The following is a 22,711-nucleotide window of genomic DNA, read 5'->3' as shown; positions in this document are numbered from 1 at the left end:
CTAGGTATGACACCTAGATCGGAAATGAACTCCTTCATCCAGACTCCTTCATTTGATGCTTCAGAAGCAACTATGTACTCTGCTTCACATGTAGATCCTGCCACGATGCTTTGTTTAGAACTGCACCAACTTACAGCTCCACCGTTTAATAAAAACACGTATCCGGTCTGCGATTTAGAATCGTCCGGATCAGTGTCAAAGCTTGCATCGACGTAACCATTTACGACTAGCTCTTTGTCACCTCCATATACGAGAAACATATCCTTAGTCCTTTTCAGGTATTTCAGGATGTTCTTGACCGCTGTCCAGTGATCCACTCCTGGATTACTTTGGTACCTACCTGCCAAGCTTATTGCTAAGCATACGTCAGGTCTGGTACACAGCATTGCATACATGATAGAGCCTATGGCTGAAGCATAGGGAACATCTTTCATTTTCTCTCTATCTTCTGCTGTGGTCGGGCATTGAGTTTGACTCAACTTTACACCTTGTAGCACATGCAAGAATCCTTTCTTTGCCTGATCCATTTTGAACTTTTTCAAAATTTTGTCAAGGTATGTACTTTGTGAAAGTCCTATTAAGCGTCTTGATCTATCTCTATAGATCTTGATGCCCAATATGTAAGCAGCTTCACCGAGGTCTTTCATAGAAAAACTTTTATTCAAGTATCCCTTTATGCTATCCAGAAATTCTATATCATTTCCAATTAATAATATGTCATCAACATATAAAACTAGAAATGCTACAGAGCTCCCACTCACTTTCTTGTAAATACAGGCTTCTCCAAAAGTCTGTATAAAACCATATGCTTTGATCACACTATCAAAACGTTTATTCCAACTCCGAGATGCTTGCACCAGTCCATAAATGGAACGTTGGAGCTTGCACACTTTGTCAGCACTTTTTGGATCAACAAAACCTTCAGGTTGCATCATATACAACTCTTCTTCTAGAAATTCATTCAAGAATGCAGTCTTGACATCCATTTGCCAAATTTCATAATCATGAAATGCAGCAATAGCCAACATGATTCGGACAGACTTAAGCATCGCTACGGGTGAGAAAGTCTCATCGTAGTCAACCCCTTGAACTTGTCGAAAACCTTTTGCAACAAGTCGAGCTTTGTAGACAGTAACATTACCATCAGCGTCAGTCTTCTTCTTAAAGATCCATTTATTCTCAATGGCTTGCCGATCATCGGGCAAGTCAACCAAAGTCCATACTTTGTTTTCATACATGGATCCTATCTCAGATTTCATGGCCTCTAGCCATTTTGCGGAATCTGGGCTCATCATCGCTTCCTCATAGTTCGTAGGTTCATCATGGTCTAGTAACATGACTTCCAGAATAGGATTTCCGTACCACTCTGGTGCGGATCTTACTCTGGTAAACCTACGAGGTTCAGTAGAAACTTGATCTGAAGTTTCATGATCAATATCATTAGCTTCCTCACTAATTGGTGTAGTTGTCACAGGAACCGGTTCTTGTGATGAACTACTTTCCAATAAGGGAGTAGATACAGTTATCTCATCAAGTTCTACTTTCCTCCCACTCACTTCTTTCGAGAGAAACTCCTTCTCTAGAAAGGATCCGATTTTAGCAACGAAAATCTTGCCTTCAGATCTGTGATAGAAGGTGTACACAATTGTCTCCTTTGGGTATCCTATGAAGACACATTTCTCCGATTTGGGTTCGAGCTTATCTGGTTGAAGTTTCTTCACATAAGCATCGCAGCCCCAAACTTTGAGAAACGACAACTTTGGTTTCTTGCCAAACCACAGTTCATAAGGCGTCGTCTCAACGGATTTTGATGGTGCCCTATTTAACGTGAATGCGGCCGTCTCTAAAGCATAACCCCAAAACGATAGCGGTAAATCGGTAAGAGACATCATAGATCGCACCATATCAAGTAAAGTACGATTACGACGTTCGGACACACCATTTCGCTGTGGTGTTCCAGGTGGCGTGAGTTGCGAAACTATTCCACATTGTTTCAAATGTAAACCAAACTCGTAACTCAAATATTCTCCTCCACGATTAGATCGTAGAAACTTTATTTTCTTGTTACGATGATTTTCTACTTCACTCTGAAATTCTTTGAACTTTTCAAATGTTTCAGACTTGTGCTTCATCAAGTAGATATACCCATATCTGCTCAAATCATCTGTGAAGGTGAGGAAATAACGATATCCGCCACAAGCCTCAACATTCATCGGACCACATACATCTGTATGTATGATTTCCAACAAATCTGTTGCTCTCTCCATAGATCCGGAGAACGGTGTTTTGGTCATCTTGCCCATGAGGCACGGTTCGCAAGTACCAAGTGATTCATAATCAAGTGATTCCAGAAGTCCATCAGAATGGAGTTTCTTCATGCGTTTTACACCGATATGACCTAAACGGCAGTGCCACAAATATGTTGCACTATCATTATCAACTCTGCATCTTTTGGCTTCAACATTATGAATATGTGTATCACTACTATCGAGATTTAATAAAAAATAGACCACTCTTCAAGGGTGCATGACCATAAAAGATATTACTCATATAAATAGAACAACCATTATTCTCTGATTTAAATGAATAACCGTCTCGCATCAAACAAGATCCAGATATAATGTTCATGCTCAACGCAGGCACCAAATAACAATTATTCAGGTCTAAAACTAATCCCGATGGTAGATGTAGAGGTAGCGTGCCGACCGCGATCACATCGACTTTGGAACCATTTCCCACGCGCATCGTCACCTCGTCCTTAGCTAATCTTCGCTTAATCCGTAGTCCCTGTTTCGAGTTGCAAATGTTAGCAACAGAACCAGTATCAAATACCCAGGTGCTACTGCGAGCATTAGTAAGGTACACATCAATAACATGTATATCACATATACCTTTGTTCACTTTGCCATCCTTCTTATCCGCCAAATACTTGGGGCAGTTCCGCTTCCAGTGTCCAGTCTGCTTGCAGTAGAAGCACTCAGTTTCAGGCTTAGGTCCAGACTTGGGTTTCTTCACTTGAGCAGCAACTTGTTTGCCGTTCCTTTTGAAGTTCCCCTTCTTCTTCCCTTTGCCCCTTTTCTTGAAACCAGTGGTCTTGTTGATGATCAACACTTGATGCTCCTTTTTGATTTCTACCTCCGCGGCTTTCAGCATCGCGAAGAGCTCGGGAATAGTCTTGTTCATCCCTTGCATATTATTGTTCATCACAAAGCTCTTGTAGCTTGGTGGCAGTGATTGGAGAATTCTGTCAATGACGCTATCATCCGGAAGATTAACTCCCAGTTGAATCAAGTGATTATTATACCCAGACATTTTGAGTATATGCTCACTGACAGAACTGTTCTCCTCCATCTTGCAGCTGTAGAACTCATTGGAGACTTCATATCTCTCAATCCGGGCATTTGCTTGAAATATTAACTTCAACTCCTGGAACATCTCATATGCCCCATGACGTTCAAAACGTCTATAGAGTAGTCATCAGCTTTGCTCTGCCAGACGTTCTTAATGTCGTCAGTTGCATCAGCAGCAGGCCTGGCACCCAGCGGTGCTTCCAGGACGTAACTCTTCTGTGCAGCAATGAGGATAATCCTCAGGTTACGGACCCAGTCCGTGTAATTGCTACCATCATCTTTCAACTTTGCTTTCTCAAGGAACGCATTAAAATTCAACGGAACAATAGCACGAGCCATCTATCTACAAACAAACATAGACAAGCAAAATACTATCAGGTACTAAGTTCATGATAAATTTAAGTTCAATTAATCATATTACTAAAGAACTCCCACTTAGACAGACATCTCTCTAGTCATCTAAGTGATTACGTGATCCAAATCAACTAAACCATGTCCGATCATCACGTGAGATGGAGTAGTTTCAATGGTGAACATCTCTATGTTGATCATATCTACTATATGATTCACGCTCGACCTTTCGGTCCCCGTGTTCCGAGGCCATATCTGTATATGCTAGGCTCGTCAAGTATAACCTGAGTATTCCGCGTGTGCAACTGTTTTGCACCCGTTGTATTTGAACGTAGAGCCTATCACACCCGATCATCACGTGGTGTCTCAGCACGAAGAACTTTCGCAATGGTGCATACTCAGGGAGAACACTTCTTGATAATTAGTGAGAGATCATCTTAAAATGCTACCGTCAATCAAAGCAAGATAAGATGCATAAAGGATAAACATCACATGCAATCAATATAAGTGATATGATATGGCCATCATCATCTTGTGCTTGTGATCTCCATCTTCGAAGCACCGTCGTGATCACCATCGTCACCGGCGCGACACCTTGATCTCCATCGTAGCATCATTGCCGTTATGCCATCTATTGCTTCTACGACTATCGCTACCGCTTAGTGATAAAGTAAAGCAATTACAGGGCGTTTGCATTTCATACAATAAAGCGACAACCATATGGCTCCTGCCAGTTGCCGATAACTTCGGTTACAAAACATGATCATCTCATACAATAAAATATAGCATCATGTCTTGGCCATATCACATCACAACATGCCCTGCAAAAACAAGTTAGACGTCCTCTACTTTGTTGTTGCAAATTTTACGTGGCTGCTACGGGCTTAAGCAAGAACCAATCTCACCTACGCATCAAAACCACAACGATAGTTTGTCAAATAGACTCCGTTTTAACCTTCACAAGGACCGGGCGTAGCCACACTCGGTTCAACTAAAGTGAGAGAGACAGACACCCGCCAGCCACCTTTAAGCATGAGTGCTCGTAACGGTGAAACCAGTCTTGCGTAAGCGTACGCGTAATGTCGGTCCGGGCCGCTTCATCTCACAATACCGCTGAACCAAAGTATGACATGCTGGTAAGCAGTATGACTTATATCGTCCACAACTTACTTGTGTTCTACTCGTGCATATAACATCAACACATAAAACCTAGGCTCGGATGCCACTGTTGGGGAACGTAGTAATTTCAAAAAATTTCCTACGCACACGCAAGATCATGGTGATGATATAGCAACGAGGGGAGAGTGTTGTCTATGTACCCTCGTAGACCGAAGCGGAAGCGTTGACGCAACGTAGAGGAAGTAGTCGTACGTCCTCCGGTTCAACCGATCCAAGTACCGTTACTCCGGCACCTCCGAGTTCTTGACACGCGTACAGCTCGATGACGCACCCTCGATCTCCGATCCAGCAGAGGCGCCGAGGGGGAGTTTCGTCAGCACGACGGCGTGGTGACGATCTTGATGTTCTCCTGTTGCAGGGCTTCGCCTAAGCACCGCTACAATATGACCGAGGTGTAATACCGTGGAGGGGGGCACCGCACACGGCTAAGGAACGATCAATGATCAACTTGTGTGTTCTAGGGTGCCCCCTACCCCCGTATATAAAGGAGGGAGGGAGGAGGTGGCCGGCCCTAGGGAGGGCGCGCCATGAGGAGGGGGAAACCTACTCCAAGTAGGTTTCCCTCTCTTTTCCTTATCTTATTTGGAGGGGGAAGGAAAGAGTACTAGTATTAGGAAGTAGTACTAGTAGTAGTAATAGGAAGAGGGGGAAGGAGAAAGGAAAGGGGGGGCCGGCCCCCCTCCCCAATTCGGATTGGGCTTGGGGGGGCGCGCCCCCCTCCCTTGCTCCTTCTCTCTTCCTCCTACATGGGCCCAATAAGGCCCATATACCTCCCGGGGGGTTCCGGTAACCTCCCGGGGCTCCAAACTTCTCCGGAACCTTTCCGGTGTCCAAATATATCCGTCCAATATATCAATCTTTATGTCTCGACCATTTCGAGACTCCTCGTCATGTCCGTAATCATATCCGGGACTCCGAACAACCTTCGGTACATCAAAATACATAAACTCATAATATAACTGTCATCGAAACCTTAAGCGTGCGGACCCTACGGTTCGAGAACGATGTAGACATGACTGAGACACATCTCTGGTCAATAACCAATAGCGGGACCTGGATGTCCATATTGGTTCCTACATATTCTACGAAGATCTTTATCGGTCAAACCGCATAACAACATACGTTGTTCCCTTTGTCATCGGTATGTTACTTGTCCGAGATTCGATCGTCGGTATCCAATACCTAGTTCAATCTCGTTATCGACAAGTCTCTTTACTCGTTCTGTAATACTTCATCTTATAACTAACTCATTAGTTACATGCTTGCAAGGCTTAGGTGATGAGCATTGCCGAGAGGGCCCAGAGATACCTCTCCGACAATCGGAGTGACAAAACCTAATCTCGAATTATGCTAACTCAACATGTACCTTCGGAGACACCTGTAGTACTCCTTTATAATCACCCAGTTACGTTGTGACGTTTGGTAGTACCCAAAGTGTTCCTCCGGTAAACAGGAGTTACACAATTCTCATAGTTACTGGAACATGTATAAGTCATGAAGGAAGCAATAGCAGAATACTAAACGATCAAGTGCTAAGCTAACGGGATGGGTCATGTCAATCACCTCATTCTCCTAATGATGTGATCCCATTAATCAAATGACAACACATGTCAATGGTTAGGAAACATAACCATCTTTGATTAATGAGCTAGTCAAGTAGAGGCATACTAGTGACTATATGTTTGTCTATGTATTCACACATGTATCATGTTTCCGGTTAATACAATTCTAGCATGAATAATAAACATTTATCATGATATGAGGAAATAAATAATAACTTTATTATTGCCTCTAGGGCATATTTCCTTCAATTGAAGCAAAGTACTACACGCATGCTCCTAGGGGGATAGTTTGGTAGGAAAAGACCATCGCTCGTCCCCGACCGCCACTCATAAGGAAGACAATCAATAAATAAATCATGCTCTGACTTCATCACATAACGGTTCACCATACGTGCATGCTACGGGAATCACAAACTTCAACACAAGCATTTCTAAAATTCACAACTACTCAACTAGCACGACTCTAATATCACCATCTCCATATCTCAAAACAATTATCAAGTATCAAACTTCTCATAGTATTCAACACACTCATAAGAAAAGATTTTTATTAATCTTGAATGCCTAACATAATTAAAGCAAATTACCACGCTGTTTTGTAGGACAATAATCTAAGTGAAGCATGAGAGAACAATAGTTTCTATAAAACAAATCCACCACCGTGCCCTAAAAGATATAAGTGAAGCACTAGAGCAAAAACTATATAACTCAAAAGATATAAGTGAAGCACATTGAGTATTCTAACAATTTCCGAATCATGTGTGTCTGTCTAAAAAGGTATGTACAGCAAGGATGATTGTGTAAAACTAAAAAAATAAAGACTCAAATAATATAAGACGCTCCAAGCAAAACACATATCATGTGGTGAATAAAAATATAGCTCCAAGTAAAGTTACCGATGGAAGTAGACGAAAGAGGGGATGCCTTCCGGGGCATCCCCAAGCTTGGGCTTTTAGGTGTCCTTAGATTATCTTGGTGTGCCATGGCATCCCCAAGCTTAGGCTCTTTCCACTCCTTGTTCCATAATCCATCAAATCTTTCACCCAAAACTTGAAAACTTCACAACACAAAACTTAAAGTAGAAAATCTTGTGAGCTCCGTTAGCGAAAGAAAACAAAACACCACTTCAAGGTACTGTAATGAACTCATTCTTTATTTATATTGGTATTAAACCTACTATATTCCAACTTATCTATGGTTTATAAACTATTTTACTAGCCATAGATTCATCAAAATAAGCAAACAACACACGAAAAACAGAATCTGTCAAAAACAGAACAGTCTGTAGTAATCTGTAGCTAACGCAAGTTATGGAACCCCAAAAATTCTAAAATAAATTGCTGGACGTGAGGAATTTATCTATTAATCATCTACAAAAATAATTAACTAAATAGAACTTCCCAAATAAAAATGGCAGAAATTCTCGTGGGCGCTATAGTTTCTGTTTTTATAGCAAGATTAAAAAGAGTTTCCCCAAATCTTCCCAACGGTTCTACTTGGCACAAGAACTAATTAAACACAAAAAATACAACGAAAACAAAGTCTAGATAAATTATTTATTACTAAACAGGATCAAAAAGCAAGGAATAAAAATAAATTGGGATGCCTCCCAACAAGAGCTATCGTTTAACGCCCCTAGCTAGGCATAAAAGCAATGATAGATATAGGTATTGCCATCTTTGGTAGGCAATCCATAAGTGGCTCTCATAATAGATTCATATGGTAATTTAATTTTCTTTCTAGGGAAGTGTTCCATGCCTTTCCTTAACGGAAATTGGAATCTAATATTCCCTTCCTTCATATCAATAATTGCACCAATCTTTCTAAGGAAAGGTCTACCAAGAATAATAGGTCATGAAGGATTGCAATCTATGTCAAGAACAATAAAATCTACGGGCACATAATTCCTATTTTCAACAATAAGAACATCATTAATTCTTCCCATAGGTTTCTTAATAGTGGAATCCGCAAGGTGCAAGTTTAAAGAGCAATCATCAAAATCACGGAAACCTAGCAAATCACACAAAGTCTTTGGAATCGTGGAAACACTAGCACCCAAATCACACAAAGCATAGCATTCATGATCTTTAATTTTAATTTTAATAGTAGGTTCCCACTCATCATAAAGTTTTCTAGGGATAGAAACTTCCAACTCAAGTTTTTCTTCATAAGATTGCATCAAAGCATCAACGATATGTTTGATAAAGGCTTTATTTTGACTATAAGCATGAGGAGAATTTAGCACGGATTGCAACAAGGAAATACAATCTATCAAATAGCAATTATCATAATTAAATTCCTTGAAATCCAAAATAGTGGGTTCATTGATATTTAAAGTTTTGACCTCTTCAATCCCACTTTTAACAATTTTAGCATCAAGATCTAAAGACTCTGAATTTTTGGAACGCCTTCTAGGTAAAGGTGGATCATATTCAGTCCCATCATTATCAAGATTCATATTTCAAAACAAAGATTTAATAGGGGACACATCAATAACTTTTAGACCTTCAACTTTATTATCATGGAAACTAGAAGAACACGCTTTCACAAAACAATCTTTCTTAGCACACATCCTAGAGGTTCTTTCTTTGCACTCATCAATGTAAATTCTCATGGATTTGAGAGACTCATTGATATCATGCTTAGGTGGAATGGATCTAAGTTTCAAAGAATCAACATCAAGAGAAATTCTATCAACGTTCCTAGCCAATTCATCAATCTTAAGCAATTTTTCTTCAATCAAAGCATTGAAATTCTTTTGCGAAGTAATAAATTCTTTAATATTAGATTGAAAATCAGAGGGTATCTTATTAAAATTTCCATAAGAATTGTTGTAGGAATTACCATAATTATTAGAGGAATTACTAGGATACAGCCTAGGATTAAAGTTTCCTCTATACACGTTGTTACCAAAATTATTCCTACCAACAAAATTCACATCCATAGATTCATTGTTATTCTCAATTAAAGTAGACAAAGGCATATCATTAGGATCAGAAGAAACACTTTTATTAGCAAATAATTTCATAAGTTCATCCATCTTTCCACTCAAAACATTAATTTCTTCTATCGCATGCACTTTCTTATTAGTAGATCTTTCAGTGTGCCATTGAGAATAATTAACCATAAAATTATCTAGGAGTTTAGTAGCTTCTCCTAAAGTGATTTCCATAAAAGTGCCTCCCGCGGCCGAATCTAAAAGATTTCTAGAAGCAAAATTCAATCCGGCATAAATTTTTTGTATAATCATCCATAAATTCAAACCATGTATAGGCAATTACGTATCATTAATTTCATCCTCTCCCAAGCTTGTGCAACATGTTCATGATCAAGTTGCTCAAATTTCATGATATCATTTCTAAGAGAGATGATTTTAGCGGGAGGAAAATACTTAGAGATAAAAGCATCTTTGCACTTATTCCATGAATCAATACTATTTTTAGGCAAAGACGAAAACCAAGCTTTAGCACGATCTCTAAGAGAAAAAGGAAATAGCTTCAATTTAATAGTATCATTGTCCACATATTTCTTCTTTTGCATATCACACGAATCAACAAAGTTGTTTAGATGGGTAGCGGCATCTTCACTAGGAAGGCCGGAAAACAGATCTTTCATGACAAGATTCAACAAAGCAGCATTAATTTCACAAGATTCAGCATCGGTAAGAGGAGCAATCGGAGTGCTAATAAAATCATTGTTGTTGGTATTAGTAAAGTCACACAATTTGGTATTATCTTGAGCCATCATGACAAGCAAGCAATCCAACACACAAGCAAACAAGAGACGTGCAAAAAGAGGCAAATAGGGAAAGAGAAGGAGGACGGAGAGAGAGGGCGAATAAAACAGCAAGGGTGAAGTGGGGGAGAGGAAAACGAGAGGCAAATGGCAAATAATGTAATGCGGGAGATAAGGGTTTGTGATGGGTACTTGGTATGTTGACTTTTGCGTAGACTCCCCGGCAACGGCGCCAGAAATCCTTCTTGCTACCTCTTGAGCACTGCGTTGGTTTTCCCTTGAAGAGGAAAGAGTGATGCAACAAAGTAGCGTAAGTATTACCCTTAGTTTTTGAGAACCAAGGTATCAATCCAGTAGGAGGCCACACACGAGTCCCTCGCACCTACACAAACAAATAAACTCCTCGCAACCAACGCAATAAAGGGGTTGTCAATCCCTTCACGGTCACTTAGGAGAGTGAGATCTGATAGATATGATAAGATAATATTTTTGGTATTTTTATGATAAAGAGAAATAAAGATGCAAAGTAAAATAAAAGGCAAAATAAATAACTAAGTATTGGAAGATTAATATGTTGGAGAATAGACCCGGGGGCCATAGGTTTCACTAGTGGCTTCTCTCGAGAGCATAAGTATCACGGTGGGTGAACAAATTACTGTTGAGCAATTGACAGAATTGAGCATAGTTATGAGAATATCTAGGTATGATCATGTATATAGGCATCACGTCAGAGACAAGTAGACCGACTCCTGCATGCATCTACTACTATTACTCCACACATCAACCGCTATCCAGCATGCATCTAGAGTATTAAGTTCAAGAGAATAGAGTAACGCTTTAAGCAAGATGACATGATGTAGAGGGATAAACTCATGCAATATGAAATAAACCCCATCTTGTTATCCTCGATGGCAACAATACAATACATGCCTTGCTGCCCCTACTGTCACTGGGAAAGGACACCGCAAGATTGAAAAGCTAAGCACTTCTCCCATTGCAAGAAAGATCAATCTAGTAGGCCAAACCAAACTAATAATTCGAAGAGACTTGCAAAGATAACCAATCATACATAAAAGAATTTAGAGAAGATTCAAATATTGTTCATAGATAAACTTGATCATAAACCCACAATTCATTGGTCTTAACAAACACACCACAAAAGAAGATTACATCAAATAGATCTCCACAAGAGAGGGGGAGAACTTTGTATTGAGATCCAAAAAGAGAGAAGAAGCCATCTAGCTAATAACTATGGACCCGAAGGTCTGAAGTAAACTACTCACACTTCATCGGAGAGGCTATGGTGTTGATGTAGAAGCCCTCCGTGATCGATGCCCCCTCTGGCAGAGCTCCGGAAAAGGCCCCAAGATGGGATCTCACGGATACAGAAAGTTACGGCGGTGGAATTAGGGTTTTGGCTCCGTATCTGGTAGGTTGGGGGTACGTAGGTATATTTAGGAGGAAGAAGTACGTCGGTGGAGCAACGTGGGCACCATGAGGGTGGAGGGCGCGCTTGGGGGGGGGGGGGTAGCGCCCCCTTCCTCGTGCCTTCCTGGTTGATGTCTTGACGTAGGGTCCAAGTCCTCTGAATCACGTTCGTTTCGAAAATCACGTTCCTGAAGGTTTCATTCCGTTTGGACTCCGTTTGATATTATTTTTCTGTGAAACTCTGAAATAGACAAAAAAAACAGCAATTCTGGGCTGGGCCTCCGGTTAATAGGTTAGTCCCAAAAATAATATAAAAGTGTATAATAAAGCCCAATAATGTCCAAAACAGTAGATAATATAGCATGGAACAATAAAAAATTATAGATACGTTGGAGACGTATCACCGCCACATGTCCCGTGCCGGGCACTCCATCTGGATTTCATTTATTTATTTTTCTATACACGTTTTTTGGTTTTAGATGAGTTTTTTCGGGGTTTTAATCTTTTGGGGTTTTCCTAGGTTTTGGAGAAAAAATGCTGGGTTTTATTTTTGTGCGGAATAAAAATTATGCTTCCATGGAAGCACAAATTTGCTTCTCGTGGAGGCATAGATTTACTTTCTGCGAGAAGCACAATTCGGAACGGGAAAAAAATCTATGCTTCCACGAGAAGCACATATTTGCTTCTCGTGGTAGCACACATTTTCTTCTGCGAGAAGCGGAGTTGTGCTTCTCGGAAAGGGAACGAAATATGTGCTTCCACGAGAAGAACAATTGTGCTTCTCCATATGCCTTGCAGAACTTGTATATTGATGCAAGGCACGTGGACTCATTCATGTGGACATACTCATCAACAAGATCACCGAGTCTTCAGTATGCAATCATCCAAATAGCTGCAGTCCATTTTTGAAAGAGGAGAAGTCAACCTTTCCAAGGGCATCCTCCTTGCATACGAAATAAGCATCATACGTCATCACCCCCTCCCGAATATGATTGAACACATGTCCAGCCATCCAAAAACGGTGCCAGAATAGCTTGGGTTTGTAGAGTGGGGACATGCACTGAAAGTAGTCGGACCCGAGTAGGCAATGGCTTCTCTCTCTGTTGCGATTCAACGCCGATGCGTGGCCCAGATTGATCCCCTAAACCTCGGCCACTTCCTATTTATGTGGACATTGACGACTAAAGTAGCTATCACAAACTCCTCATCGTCCGAATCACAATGAAGTTGTTGAAAAAGAACTCATATCCGCTATCCATTTGTACCTTGCGACGAAAGTTGAACACCTTGTGCGCGTGGTGTTGGAGATATGCCCTAGAGGCAATCATGTATGATGATATTTCCTATGTGTTTATGAATAAAGATAGTCCTTGGACATTATCAATGATGTGTATCAGCAAGTATGTGACTTGTTTGTGGGACTATGCATTGTATGATGACTGTCCTAAAAGGTCCCTAGTCAAAAGGGCTGTGTGGACGCGCACCCAACTAGACTAGCATATAACACAGTCGATGACTTAGTCTCACTAGCCATGGGGCATTGGATGCTAACCGGATAATATGGACTTGGAAGGATCGGGTCGGATTCGACGTAATCGGATCCAAGTCGAGATAAGGTCCGAGTTGGACAGACCCAACTATGAGACGCAACGATATGTCATCTGTGAGTCTCTAGTACAACATACGTTCTATGTACTAAGACCTGAGCTGGCGCATGTACTCGGGATGGTGACAGAGTTGCTTTGGGCCAACCAAACGCTACTCCGTGACTGGGTAGTTACAAAGGTAGATTTCAGGCTTGTCCAGACCCATGTTGTGAGACATGGTCGAGCAAGATGAGATTTGCCCCTCGATCAGGAGAGATATACTCTGGGCCCCTCGTGTGATCCGACCAGGATAAGCATGGACATGCGACAAGGATTGTGAGATAATCTGGTTTATGGTCGGCATCACTGGAACGAGAAAGAGGTCGGGCTAGCACAAGGATGACAGACTCGCCTTGATCCCGACAACATATATCGTGTGGCAAAAGGAATGGAAGTATGATGTACATGTTCGCCTAACCAGCTTCATAGTCTGCTTGGTGTTCGGCATCCGTTGCTAGGGGCCGCTACCAACCATGCAGTTCGGAGGTGATCCGAACTCTGACCAAGCCGGCTTGAACCTAAGGGGTCGCACTCTTAAGGGAAGGAACCTACGAGGTCGGATCTGAGGACACTGGTCAGATGTGATCCGAGCTGTATTCGGATTGTGACCGAGTATACTTATGAGCTTTAGGGTCCATGCGAGGCCCAAGTGTTGAGCCCACGACGGACGCCTATATAAAGTGGCGGTGCCGCACACTCATGTGATTGATCGCTTCAGCGCTATCACTAGGGTTTGCATGTGTTGGGAATAGACACCTCCACTCGCCGCCGGTTGTGTGATCGGACCTAGCAGTCCGCCGCACGACGTTCCTCCTGCATGCGCGGATATCATTAGAGGCGGTGCACTTGCGCTGCTCCGACGAACCTGTACGTGAAAACTGACGACCGTCTGTTCGAGGGAGATAGGATGAGGACGAGACGATCCACGCGGACGCGCTGCCCCAACTCTTCTTCTGCTGCACGACACTACGCGTCTAGTGGTAATGATCCGTGATCCATCTCCCGTAGCATGTTCTTGGTTGTTCTGCGCGTAGGAAAAATTTAATTTGTAGTCGACACACCCTATCATAGAACCCCACATGTGGTGGAAGTAGCTGGCCGGTGAAGTGCCCCCCGCCTCCCCCTAGCCTGGCGGCAGGCCTATCGATGTGAAGGCGACCATGGAGTGAGGCCGCGAGGCTAGGAGTGATGCCGGCCGTGGTAGAGGCCAGGGGGTGGCATGGCAGGTCACCAACACTGGCAATAGCGGCCATTAGGTGCCGCGTGCAACAAGGAGAGGTGTGTGGGTGCGGGCATCGGCCTGGCAGTGTTCAAACGACTGGAAGTGATCGACGGTGATAAGGGCGTGGTGGTCAGGGTGTGTCGTCTGTTGATGGCGAGAGGGAAAATGGCCGATGTGGCACTGTGTGACGGGAAGGACACGAGCTTAGGCCAACTCCACCACGTGACCCCATCCTGTCTGGGTGCGTCTGTTTGGGGTAGAACGGACAAATAGCACGACCCACCGCGCGGCCCCAAACGGACAAATGTACGGATTCCGTCCGTTTTCGACCCATCCCTGGCCCAAACTTGTGCCGAGTTTGGGGTGAAACGGACATCGCGTGGACGGGCTCGCCGCATGCCCTTGTCCCCTCATGGCCCGCCTGTCGGGGACACTAGCAGTCACTAGTAGAAAACGGAGCTTTAAAACCGGTTCCTAAGGGCCTTTAGTGCCGGTTCCATAACCGGCACTAAAGGGTGGGCACTAAAGCCCCCCCCCTTAGTACCGGTTCGGCACGAACCGGCGCTAAAGTGCCACCACGTGGCGTGAGCTCGCGCCCTGGTATGGGGGACCTTTAGTACCGGTTGGTGTTACCAACCTACTAAAGGTTTTTTTCATTTTTTTGATTTTTGATTTTTCTGAATTATTTGATGATTTAGTCTCTAATCACCCCTCTTAACTGCTCAAGTGAGGATCACTCATTCCAAATTGCCTAACTTCCCGGCCGGTCACCCATCCTCTCACTCCCCCAGCCTGAGCACGCTTAACTTTGGAGTTCCATTCCCCCTACATTCCAAGTCTGCACTTGTTGTTTTCCTGACAAATGTAAGCTGTCAATCCTATTAACCCTCAGCAGTTTAGCTTGAGCATTAGGTCACACGTTTCACCGTTTGAGTTTGAAACTATTATTCTAAAAAACAGTAATTATTTAGTAACACTAATATTTCTTGAATAAGTTTGACCATAGTTTGACCATAGTTTGACCAGATTTGACCAAAATTCAAAAAATTGAAATAATTATTTAGTAACACTAATATTCTTGAATAATTATGTAGTAACATTAATACTTCTTGAATAAGTAGTTTGACCAGATTTAACCAAATTTTTTTTAAAAAACTGAAATTTGACCATATCTTTTTTCCTTTTGGAATTTGAGGATTCTAAAAAATTGCAAACAAGCCGTCGGCGGTCTCCATCGGATGCGGATTTTCGTGCTGAATTTTTTGATATATTATACGTTTTTTCCGACATCGTATGCAAAAGTTATAGGGCATTTTACATTTTCCCTACACTTTTTGCAAAACATGTCCAAATTTAAGTTTTTAAATTTTCCTAACTAGTAGATGTAGTAATATAACTACCTCTTGAAGGATTTTATTTTTTGAAGTTTTTATCATTTTCTTTTGATTTTTTCTAAACTGAAATGGCGATAAGGGGGGGGGGGGGTAGAGTTCGAAAATTGCCCTATAGTCCCGGTTTGTGCCACGAACCGGTACTAAAGGTGATCGTGGGGCCCCGGCCTGACGCCAGCCTGCCACCACCCCTTTAGTACCGGTTCGTGGCACGAACCGGTACTAAAGGTTCAACACGAACTGGCATTAATGCATAGCCGTTCGACCCGGCACTAATGGTATCATTAGTACCGGGCCAAAATCGAACCGGCACTAATGTGTCTCACATTAGGTCATTTTTCTACTAGTGAGTCCCTTCGCTTTCAACGCCACCACCCCCTCTCCCCGCCCCACCCCACCGCCGGCACCGCCACTATTCTCCGGCCGCCTCCGAGCTTCGCACCCCCAGCCGTCCATACCAAACCACGTCTCGACATGGCCGCCACCACGCCCGTGCTTTCGCCGTAGTTTTGGCCGTCGTTTGGAGGAGATTTGGCCGTCGCCGTCGTAGCCGGTGGCAGAGGGGATATGACCGCTGGCGACGTACCACGGCGGCCACTGCAGCTTCTGACGAGTGCTTCAGAGCGGCCAGTAGCCGGCCACCAACCACCCCTGCTGCATCGAGGTGATCATCACGACCTCTTTGCCACCACGACCGCAAGGTGTTCGACACTTTGCCCATAAAGGTATGGACAGTGGAGATGAACTTTTCTTCCACTACTTCATTTATTCATCGGAGGATTCGTCGTCGGGTGATGACGATCTTGTGGTGGCTGCACTGGTCGTTCACGACCACATTGAGTGGCAGCTTCCTCGGTACAGGGGGTCACTCCCTGGTCGTGCTCCAAACCTAAACCGCATCAGGGAGAGAGGCCATGCCCTGCTCTATGTCGATTACTTTGCGAACACCCCGCTCTTCAAGCCGGATAAATTCCGTTGCCGTTTTCGTATGGCAAGGTATCTGTTCAATCGTATCCGAGAGGGAGTGGTTGCTCATGACCCATACTTCGAGTGCAAGACTGATGCCCTTGGCAAGCTTGGATTCTCCTCTTATCAGAAATGCACCGTGGCCATCCGCATGCTTGCATATGGAATTCCAGGCGATCTGGTGGATGAGTATGTGCGTATGAGTGAGACCACATGTCTGATGTCATTGTACAAGTTCTGCCAGGCCGTGGTGGCAGTGTTTGGCCCTGAGTACTTGAGGCAGCCAACTGCCGCTGATACAGAGAGATTGTTGGCGACCAACGCAGCTAGAGGCTTTCCAGGCATGCTTGGCAGTATAGATTGTATGCACTAGGAGTGGAAGAACTGTCCATTTGCTTGGCAGGGCCAGTACAAGGGGCATGTCAAAGCGTGCACTGTCATATTAGAAGTGGTGGCTTCCTAGGATATTTGGATATGTCATTCTTTCTTAGGCATGGCAGGTTCTCACAATGATATCAATGTGCTGCAACGCTCTCCGGTCTTCACAAGGCTTGCAGAAGGCCACACCCCACCTGTCAACTTTGAGATCAACAGCCACCAGTACAACAAGGGATACTATCTAGCTGATGGTATATATCCTCAGTGGTCAACTTTTGTGAAGACAATCTCGAACCCCAAAGTGAGAAGAGAAAGAGATTTGCCCAAATGCAAGAGAGTGCTAGAAAGGATGTGGAACGTGCTTTTGGTGTGCTTCAATCCCGATGGGGTATCGTTCGAAACCATGCACTGTTATGGGATGAAGGGAGAGCTTTCGGAGGTGATGACTGCTTGTGTGATTATGCACAACATGATCGTCGATGACGAGCGTGATGACAGGATCTTCGACCAAGGATTTGATTATCAAGGTGAAAATGCTGAGCCCCTGCACCAAGAACCGGCCACATTTGAACAGTTTGTCCAATTCCATCATGAGCTGCATGATTGGCACACTCATTTGGATCTTCAAAATAACTTGGTTGAGCACGTGTGGGATCACATTGGCAACCAATAGATGTATTGGTTCATTATGTTCATTCAAGACAATTTCGATTTGGTTGTAGAACTATTTTATTAGAGACAATTTCAATTGTGTTGTAAAATTATTTTTATTTTTAAATAATTAATATTTAGACGTGCAAACTTGATTTGATATGAAAATATGGACATTTTTGCCCTGACGGACAGGATGGGGCCAACGGATGGGACCGTGCGCTGGGCGCACGGCCACCGCATCCCAGATCAGGCTCAGGCACGACCTTATTGGCCTATTCAAACGGACCAAATTCGGACAAAGTAGATGTCTGTGTAAAGTCGCGCGGTGAAGTTGGCCTTACGTTCGTGTTGTGTCCATGACGATGCAAACCCGGCCTGTCCACACGTTTGGCCGCGCTTTTGTCCGTTTTTAATTCGTCAGATGTTCTCATCCTGGAAATGGCTGAACGAATCCAATCTGATCTTGCAACTTTGAGTTGTCGCTTTCCGGATTTCGTGTCAATGACCATGTCGTGCACGTGGACTCGTGGAGCACGCGCGATTACTACGATGCCCTGCCCGTATATAGCTCTCTCACTCCCGCCAAACGAAAGCGACGCACCACACCACGCCGAGCCATGGAGTCATCGCCTTGTGCGGTGCAGCTCCAGCTGCTGCTGGTTCTTCTCGGCGTCGCCGTCGTCTCGGCCTCGGCTGATGCGGCGTTTCCAAGAGAGGCGTTCCCGACCAGCTCCGGCTACCTGCCCGTCGACCCGTCCACCAACGCCTCGCTCTTCTTCGCCTTCTACGAGGCCAGTGCCCCGCTTGCCACGCCGGCCGATACGCCGCTGCTCCTCTGGCTCGAGGGCGGCCCCGGCTGCTCCGGCCTGCTCAGCAACTTCCTCCAGCTCGGCCCCTACTCTCTCAGCCGTCGCTCCGGCAACGGCGCCTCGCTCTCGCGTAACCCCTACGCGTGGAACCGCCGCTTCGGGCTGCTCTTCCTCGACAGCCCGCTCGGCACCGGCTTCAGCGCCGTCCCGTCCACCGCAGACATCCCGCGCAGCCAGCCCGCCATCGCCGAGCACGTCCTCGCCGCGCTCCAGTCCTTCTTCGACGCCAGCCCGGCCCACTTCCGCGCACGCCCCTTCTTCCTCGCCGGTGAGAGCTACGCTGGCAAGTACGTCCCCGCGGCAGCTTCGCGCATCCTCGCTGCGTACACGGAGCTGCCGGCGCACAGAAGGATCGGCCTCCGAGGCGTGGCCATTGGCAACGGGCTGGTGCACCCGGTCACGCAGGTCGCCACGTACGCCGACACGGCCTACTTCATGGGGCTCATCAACGGGCGGCAGCGGCGGGAGCTGGAGGTTACGCAGGCCGAGACGATGGCGCTAGCGCGGGCGGGGCGGTGGGGTGAGGCGACGGACGCGCGCGCGCGGTTGCTGGCGCGGCTGCAGGCGACCACGGGCCTCGCCACGCTCTTCGACGTGGTCACCCAGGGGTGGCTGGACGCCGACGTGCTGGGCGAGTTCGTGAACCGGCTCGGCGTCAAGGCGGCGCTGGGAGCGCGGGGCGACGTCGCGTGGGAGGCCTGCGCGGCGGCGGTGGTCACCGCGTTGCGGGAGGACGGGATGAAGAGCGCCAAGCCGGAGGTGGAGGCGCTGCTGCGGCGGGAGGCCGAGGGGATGCGTGTGCTGCTGTACGAGGGTGTCCGCGACCTGCGCGACGGCGTGGCGTCGGCGGAGGCGTGGCTGGAGGAGGTGGACTGGGACGGGATGGCCGAGTTCCGAGAAGCCGAGCGCGCCGTGTGGCGGACCACCGACGATGAGGAGCTCGCCGGGTACGTGCAGAGGCACGGCGCGCTGGCACACGTGGTGGTGTACGGTGCCGGGCACTTCGTGCCGGCGGGCAATGGCCGCGCGGCGCAGGAGATGATTGAGGGTTGGGTGTCCCAGACGGGAGTGTTTGGTGGCGGCAGCACCGGCCACCGTGTACTCGAGACCGGCGGGGGAGTGACTACAATAGAAAACGCACTTGTGGTACAAAAATAGAAAAAATCATCCTGGACCGTCGGATCCAACATGGATGACCCATATTCTAGTGAGGGATCTGTGCACTCATCTTTACAAAATAGTCCCTCATTTCCAGTTATTTTGCTCCCGATCTCCTCTTATTTTCTACCGGTCATCTCCTTCCACATCGAACCGCGGCGGATGAGGTCCAACAAATCCCCAACCATAATGGCTTGCCAATGGCGACGGCGGTGTAGATCTTGTACCTAGATGGGCGACCTTGGCTACTCGAGGAAGCTTTCCATCTCTGCCCCTAGATGTACCTAGCTGGACGGCCTTGGCTATTGGAGGAATCTTGATCGTCTCGTCGCCGGTGGTCGGGCTGCTCGAGCGGACCTCTCCTCTGCTGCGCCGCGACGCTGGCCGAGCCAATCTCCAGGTACAGTTCTCCAAACGCCGAGGACAACCTCGATCTACCATTTGTCTTACCCCATTGCAATCGACAAGATCTGCGGGTACTGTATTCGGCGGCTGGTACTGCTCTAGTGCTACAGATTTGCAGGCATCATTGCCACTGCAACAAACTGAACTCCCTGTATCAATGTCTCAGTAGCTTAACTCAACAAGGCTCCCCCTCCCAGATTTGTCACAGAAGAATCAGCCAGATGACCCTTTTTCTTGTTCAATTGTACTAGTAGAAGGCACCACGTGCAATTCATGATTTCTACCCTCGCTCACTCTTTATTTGAAAAGATATGGCTTATTCAGACGCTGCTAACGTTGCATACTACAATTCTTTTCAGTGTTATAAATTCCTGTTGAAGATGTACACAACTTTATTGTCCAATCCGTTGGAAGTTCAGTGTAGATATGTTCTTTTTTGCGGTGCCGATGCGATTGATTTGCTAAAGTACTGGTTGTTTACCCGCTGATTTGTGAGGGTTAATTATAGTCCGATCCTTCAATCATTGAGAGCAGTGAAGTTCAGAATAGCCACAACAGATTTCAAATAGCACACTGTCGGAGTAAATGACCACGGGTAGCCTAGCCGGCACCCCCTGGCTCTTTTGAAAAATTACAAGCCGATCCAGCCCTTAAGAACCCAAGACGTGGGGTCGCCTTCCCCTTGCCGGCTGTCTCCCAGGACGGCTATCGGAAGGCGACCCGACTTTAGCCCTCATGAAGAAAACCACGGGAGGGCCGGCTCCGAGAAGCCGGCCGCGAGAAGGCCGACTCCAAGAAGCCGGCTCCCACAAAGCGGTCAAGATCGTACCCTCAAAGTCTGCATCCACATAACGGCGATGTGACGGGGCGTGGCTATAGTAAAGCCTGCCACCCCCAAATCCCGGAGCACGCCTGGCACAGTGCGTCGTACGGGTGGCCATGGCCCATCCGGCGCGGCACTGTTGCCACGTTGACCCTGATGTCATCCACGACGAGCTGCCAGTGCGGCCCACGGGCGATGGGCCCCTTCGGGCAGAGAGACACCCGAAGGCGGCCAGGCCTCCCCCAGTCGGCCCAAGACAGAGCCGGCTCTCCACAGCCGACTTGCCACCTCCCTCGAAGGAGACGCCCCATTAAGGAGATAAGGCGCGGTGAGGCTACAGCGATCACCCGCCGGACGGCGGCACTGTAGCCACGCCCACCTCGGCGAAGCTCTCGTCACCAGGATTGAGTAAAAGTAACCAGCCACCATGAAAGTGCAACTATCCCTAGGTGGTTTTGGTAATTCATAACAACATATAGCTCATTGAGCTAATGCTATTCCAAGATGATTATTTCAGGAAAGCTCAATGATTGGCATGGCATGGATGGTGAAAGTGGAACCCTCAAAATGCTAAGGACAAAGGATTGGCTCAAGCTCAAAAGCTCAAGACTCTTATTTTTATATTTTAGTGATCCAAGATCACATCGAGTCTTTAGGAAAAGCCAATACTATCAAGGAGGGATGAGGTGTTGCTTAATGAGCCTCTTGCTTCATGTGCTTAGTGATATGCTCCAAAACCCTCAACTACTTTCCCATATCCACATATGACCTAAACCCTAAGCCAAACTCGGTCCTACCAATTCTTTCTATCCGGCGCCATCGAGTTTCACTTGTCATAAGCCACTGCCGAACCCTAGCAATTCGGTTCTACCGATAGGGATCTCGGTCTCACCGAGATGGGATTGCAAACTCTCTGTTTCCCTTTCGTAACTTTTCGGTCTCACCGAAAGAGCGAATCGGTCCCACCGAGATTGCAATGTAAATTCAGTGTTTCCTTTTTGTAACTTTTCGGTCTCATCGAAAGAGCAAATCGGTCCCACCGAGTTTGCCTGACCAACTCTCTGGTTAGCTAATTACCAAATTCGGTCTCACCGAGTTTGTGTAATCGGTCTCACCGAGATTATGTTATGCCCAAACCCTAACCATATCGGTCCTACCGAGTTGCATGTCAGTCCCACCGAAAATCTCTAACGGTCACAAGGTTTACCTTTTCGGTCCGACCGAGTTTGTTGATTCGGTCCTACCGAGATTGGAAAACTGTGTGTAATGGTTGGATTTTGTGTGGAGGCTATATATACCCCTCCACCTCCTCTTCATTCGTGGAGAGAGCCATCAGAACACATACACAATTCCAACTCATATGTTCTGAGAGAGAACCACCTACTCATGTGTTGAGATCAAGACATTCCATTCCTACCATATGAATCTTGATCTCTAGCCTTCCCAAGTTGCTTTCCACTCAAATCTTCTTTCCACAAAATCCAAATCCTATGAGAGAGAGTTGAGTGTTGGGGAGACTATCATTTGAAGCACAAGAGCAAGGAGTTCATTACCTACACACCATTTGTTACTTCTTGGAGAGTGGTGTCTTCTA

At 45.7% G+C, this 22,711-nt stretch overlaps 1 protein-coding gene across 1 annotated transcript; it reads left to right on the top strand.

Moving 5' to 3' along the window:
- The first annotated feature begins 18,461 nt into the window (after positions 1-18,461).
- LOC119293783 (serine carboxypeptidase-like 50) lies at positions 18,462-19,942 on the top strand. Its single transcript, XM_037572146.1, has one exon. The coding sequence runs from the start codon at positions 18,480-18,482 to the stop codon at positions 19,887-19,889; it is 1,410 nt and encodes a 469-aa protein (XP_037428043.1). The 5' UTR covers positions 18,462-18,479; the 3' UTR covers positions 19,890-19,942.
- Positions 19,943-22,711: the final 2,769 nt, after the last annotated feature.

Source organism: Triticum dicoccoides, chromosome 1A (assembly GCF_002162155.2).
Source record: "Triticum dicoccoides isolate Atlit2015 ecotype Zavitan chromosome 1A, WEW_v2.0, whole genome shotgun sequence".
NCBI lineage: Eukaryota > Viridiplantae > Streptophyta > Magnoliopsida > Poales > Poaceae > Triticum > Triticum dicoccoides.
Note: the sequence above shows the minus strand (reverse complement) of the source record. Positions and strands in the feature narration are given on the sequence as shown.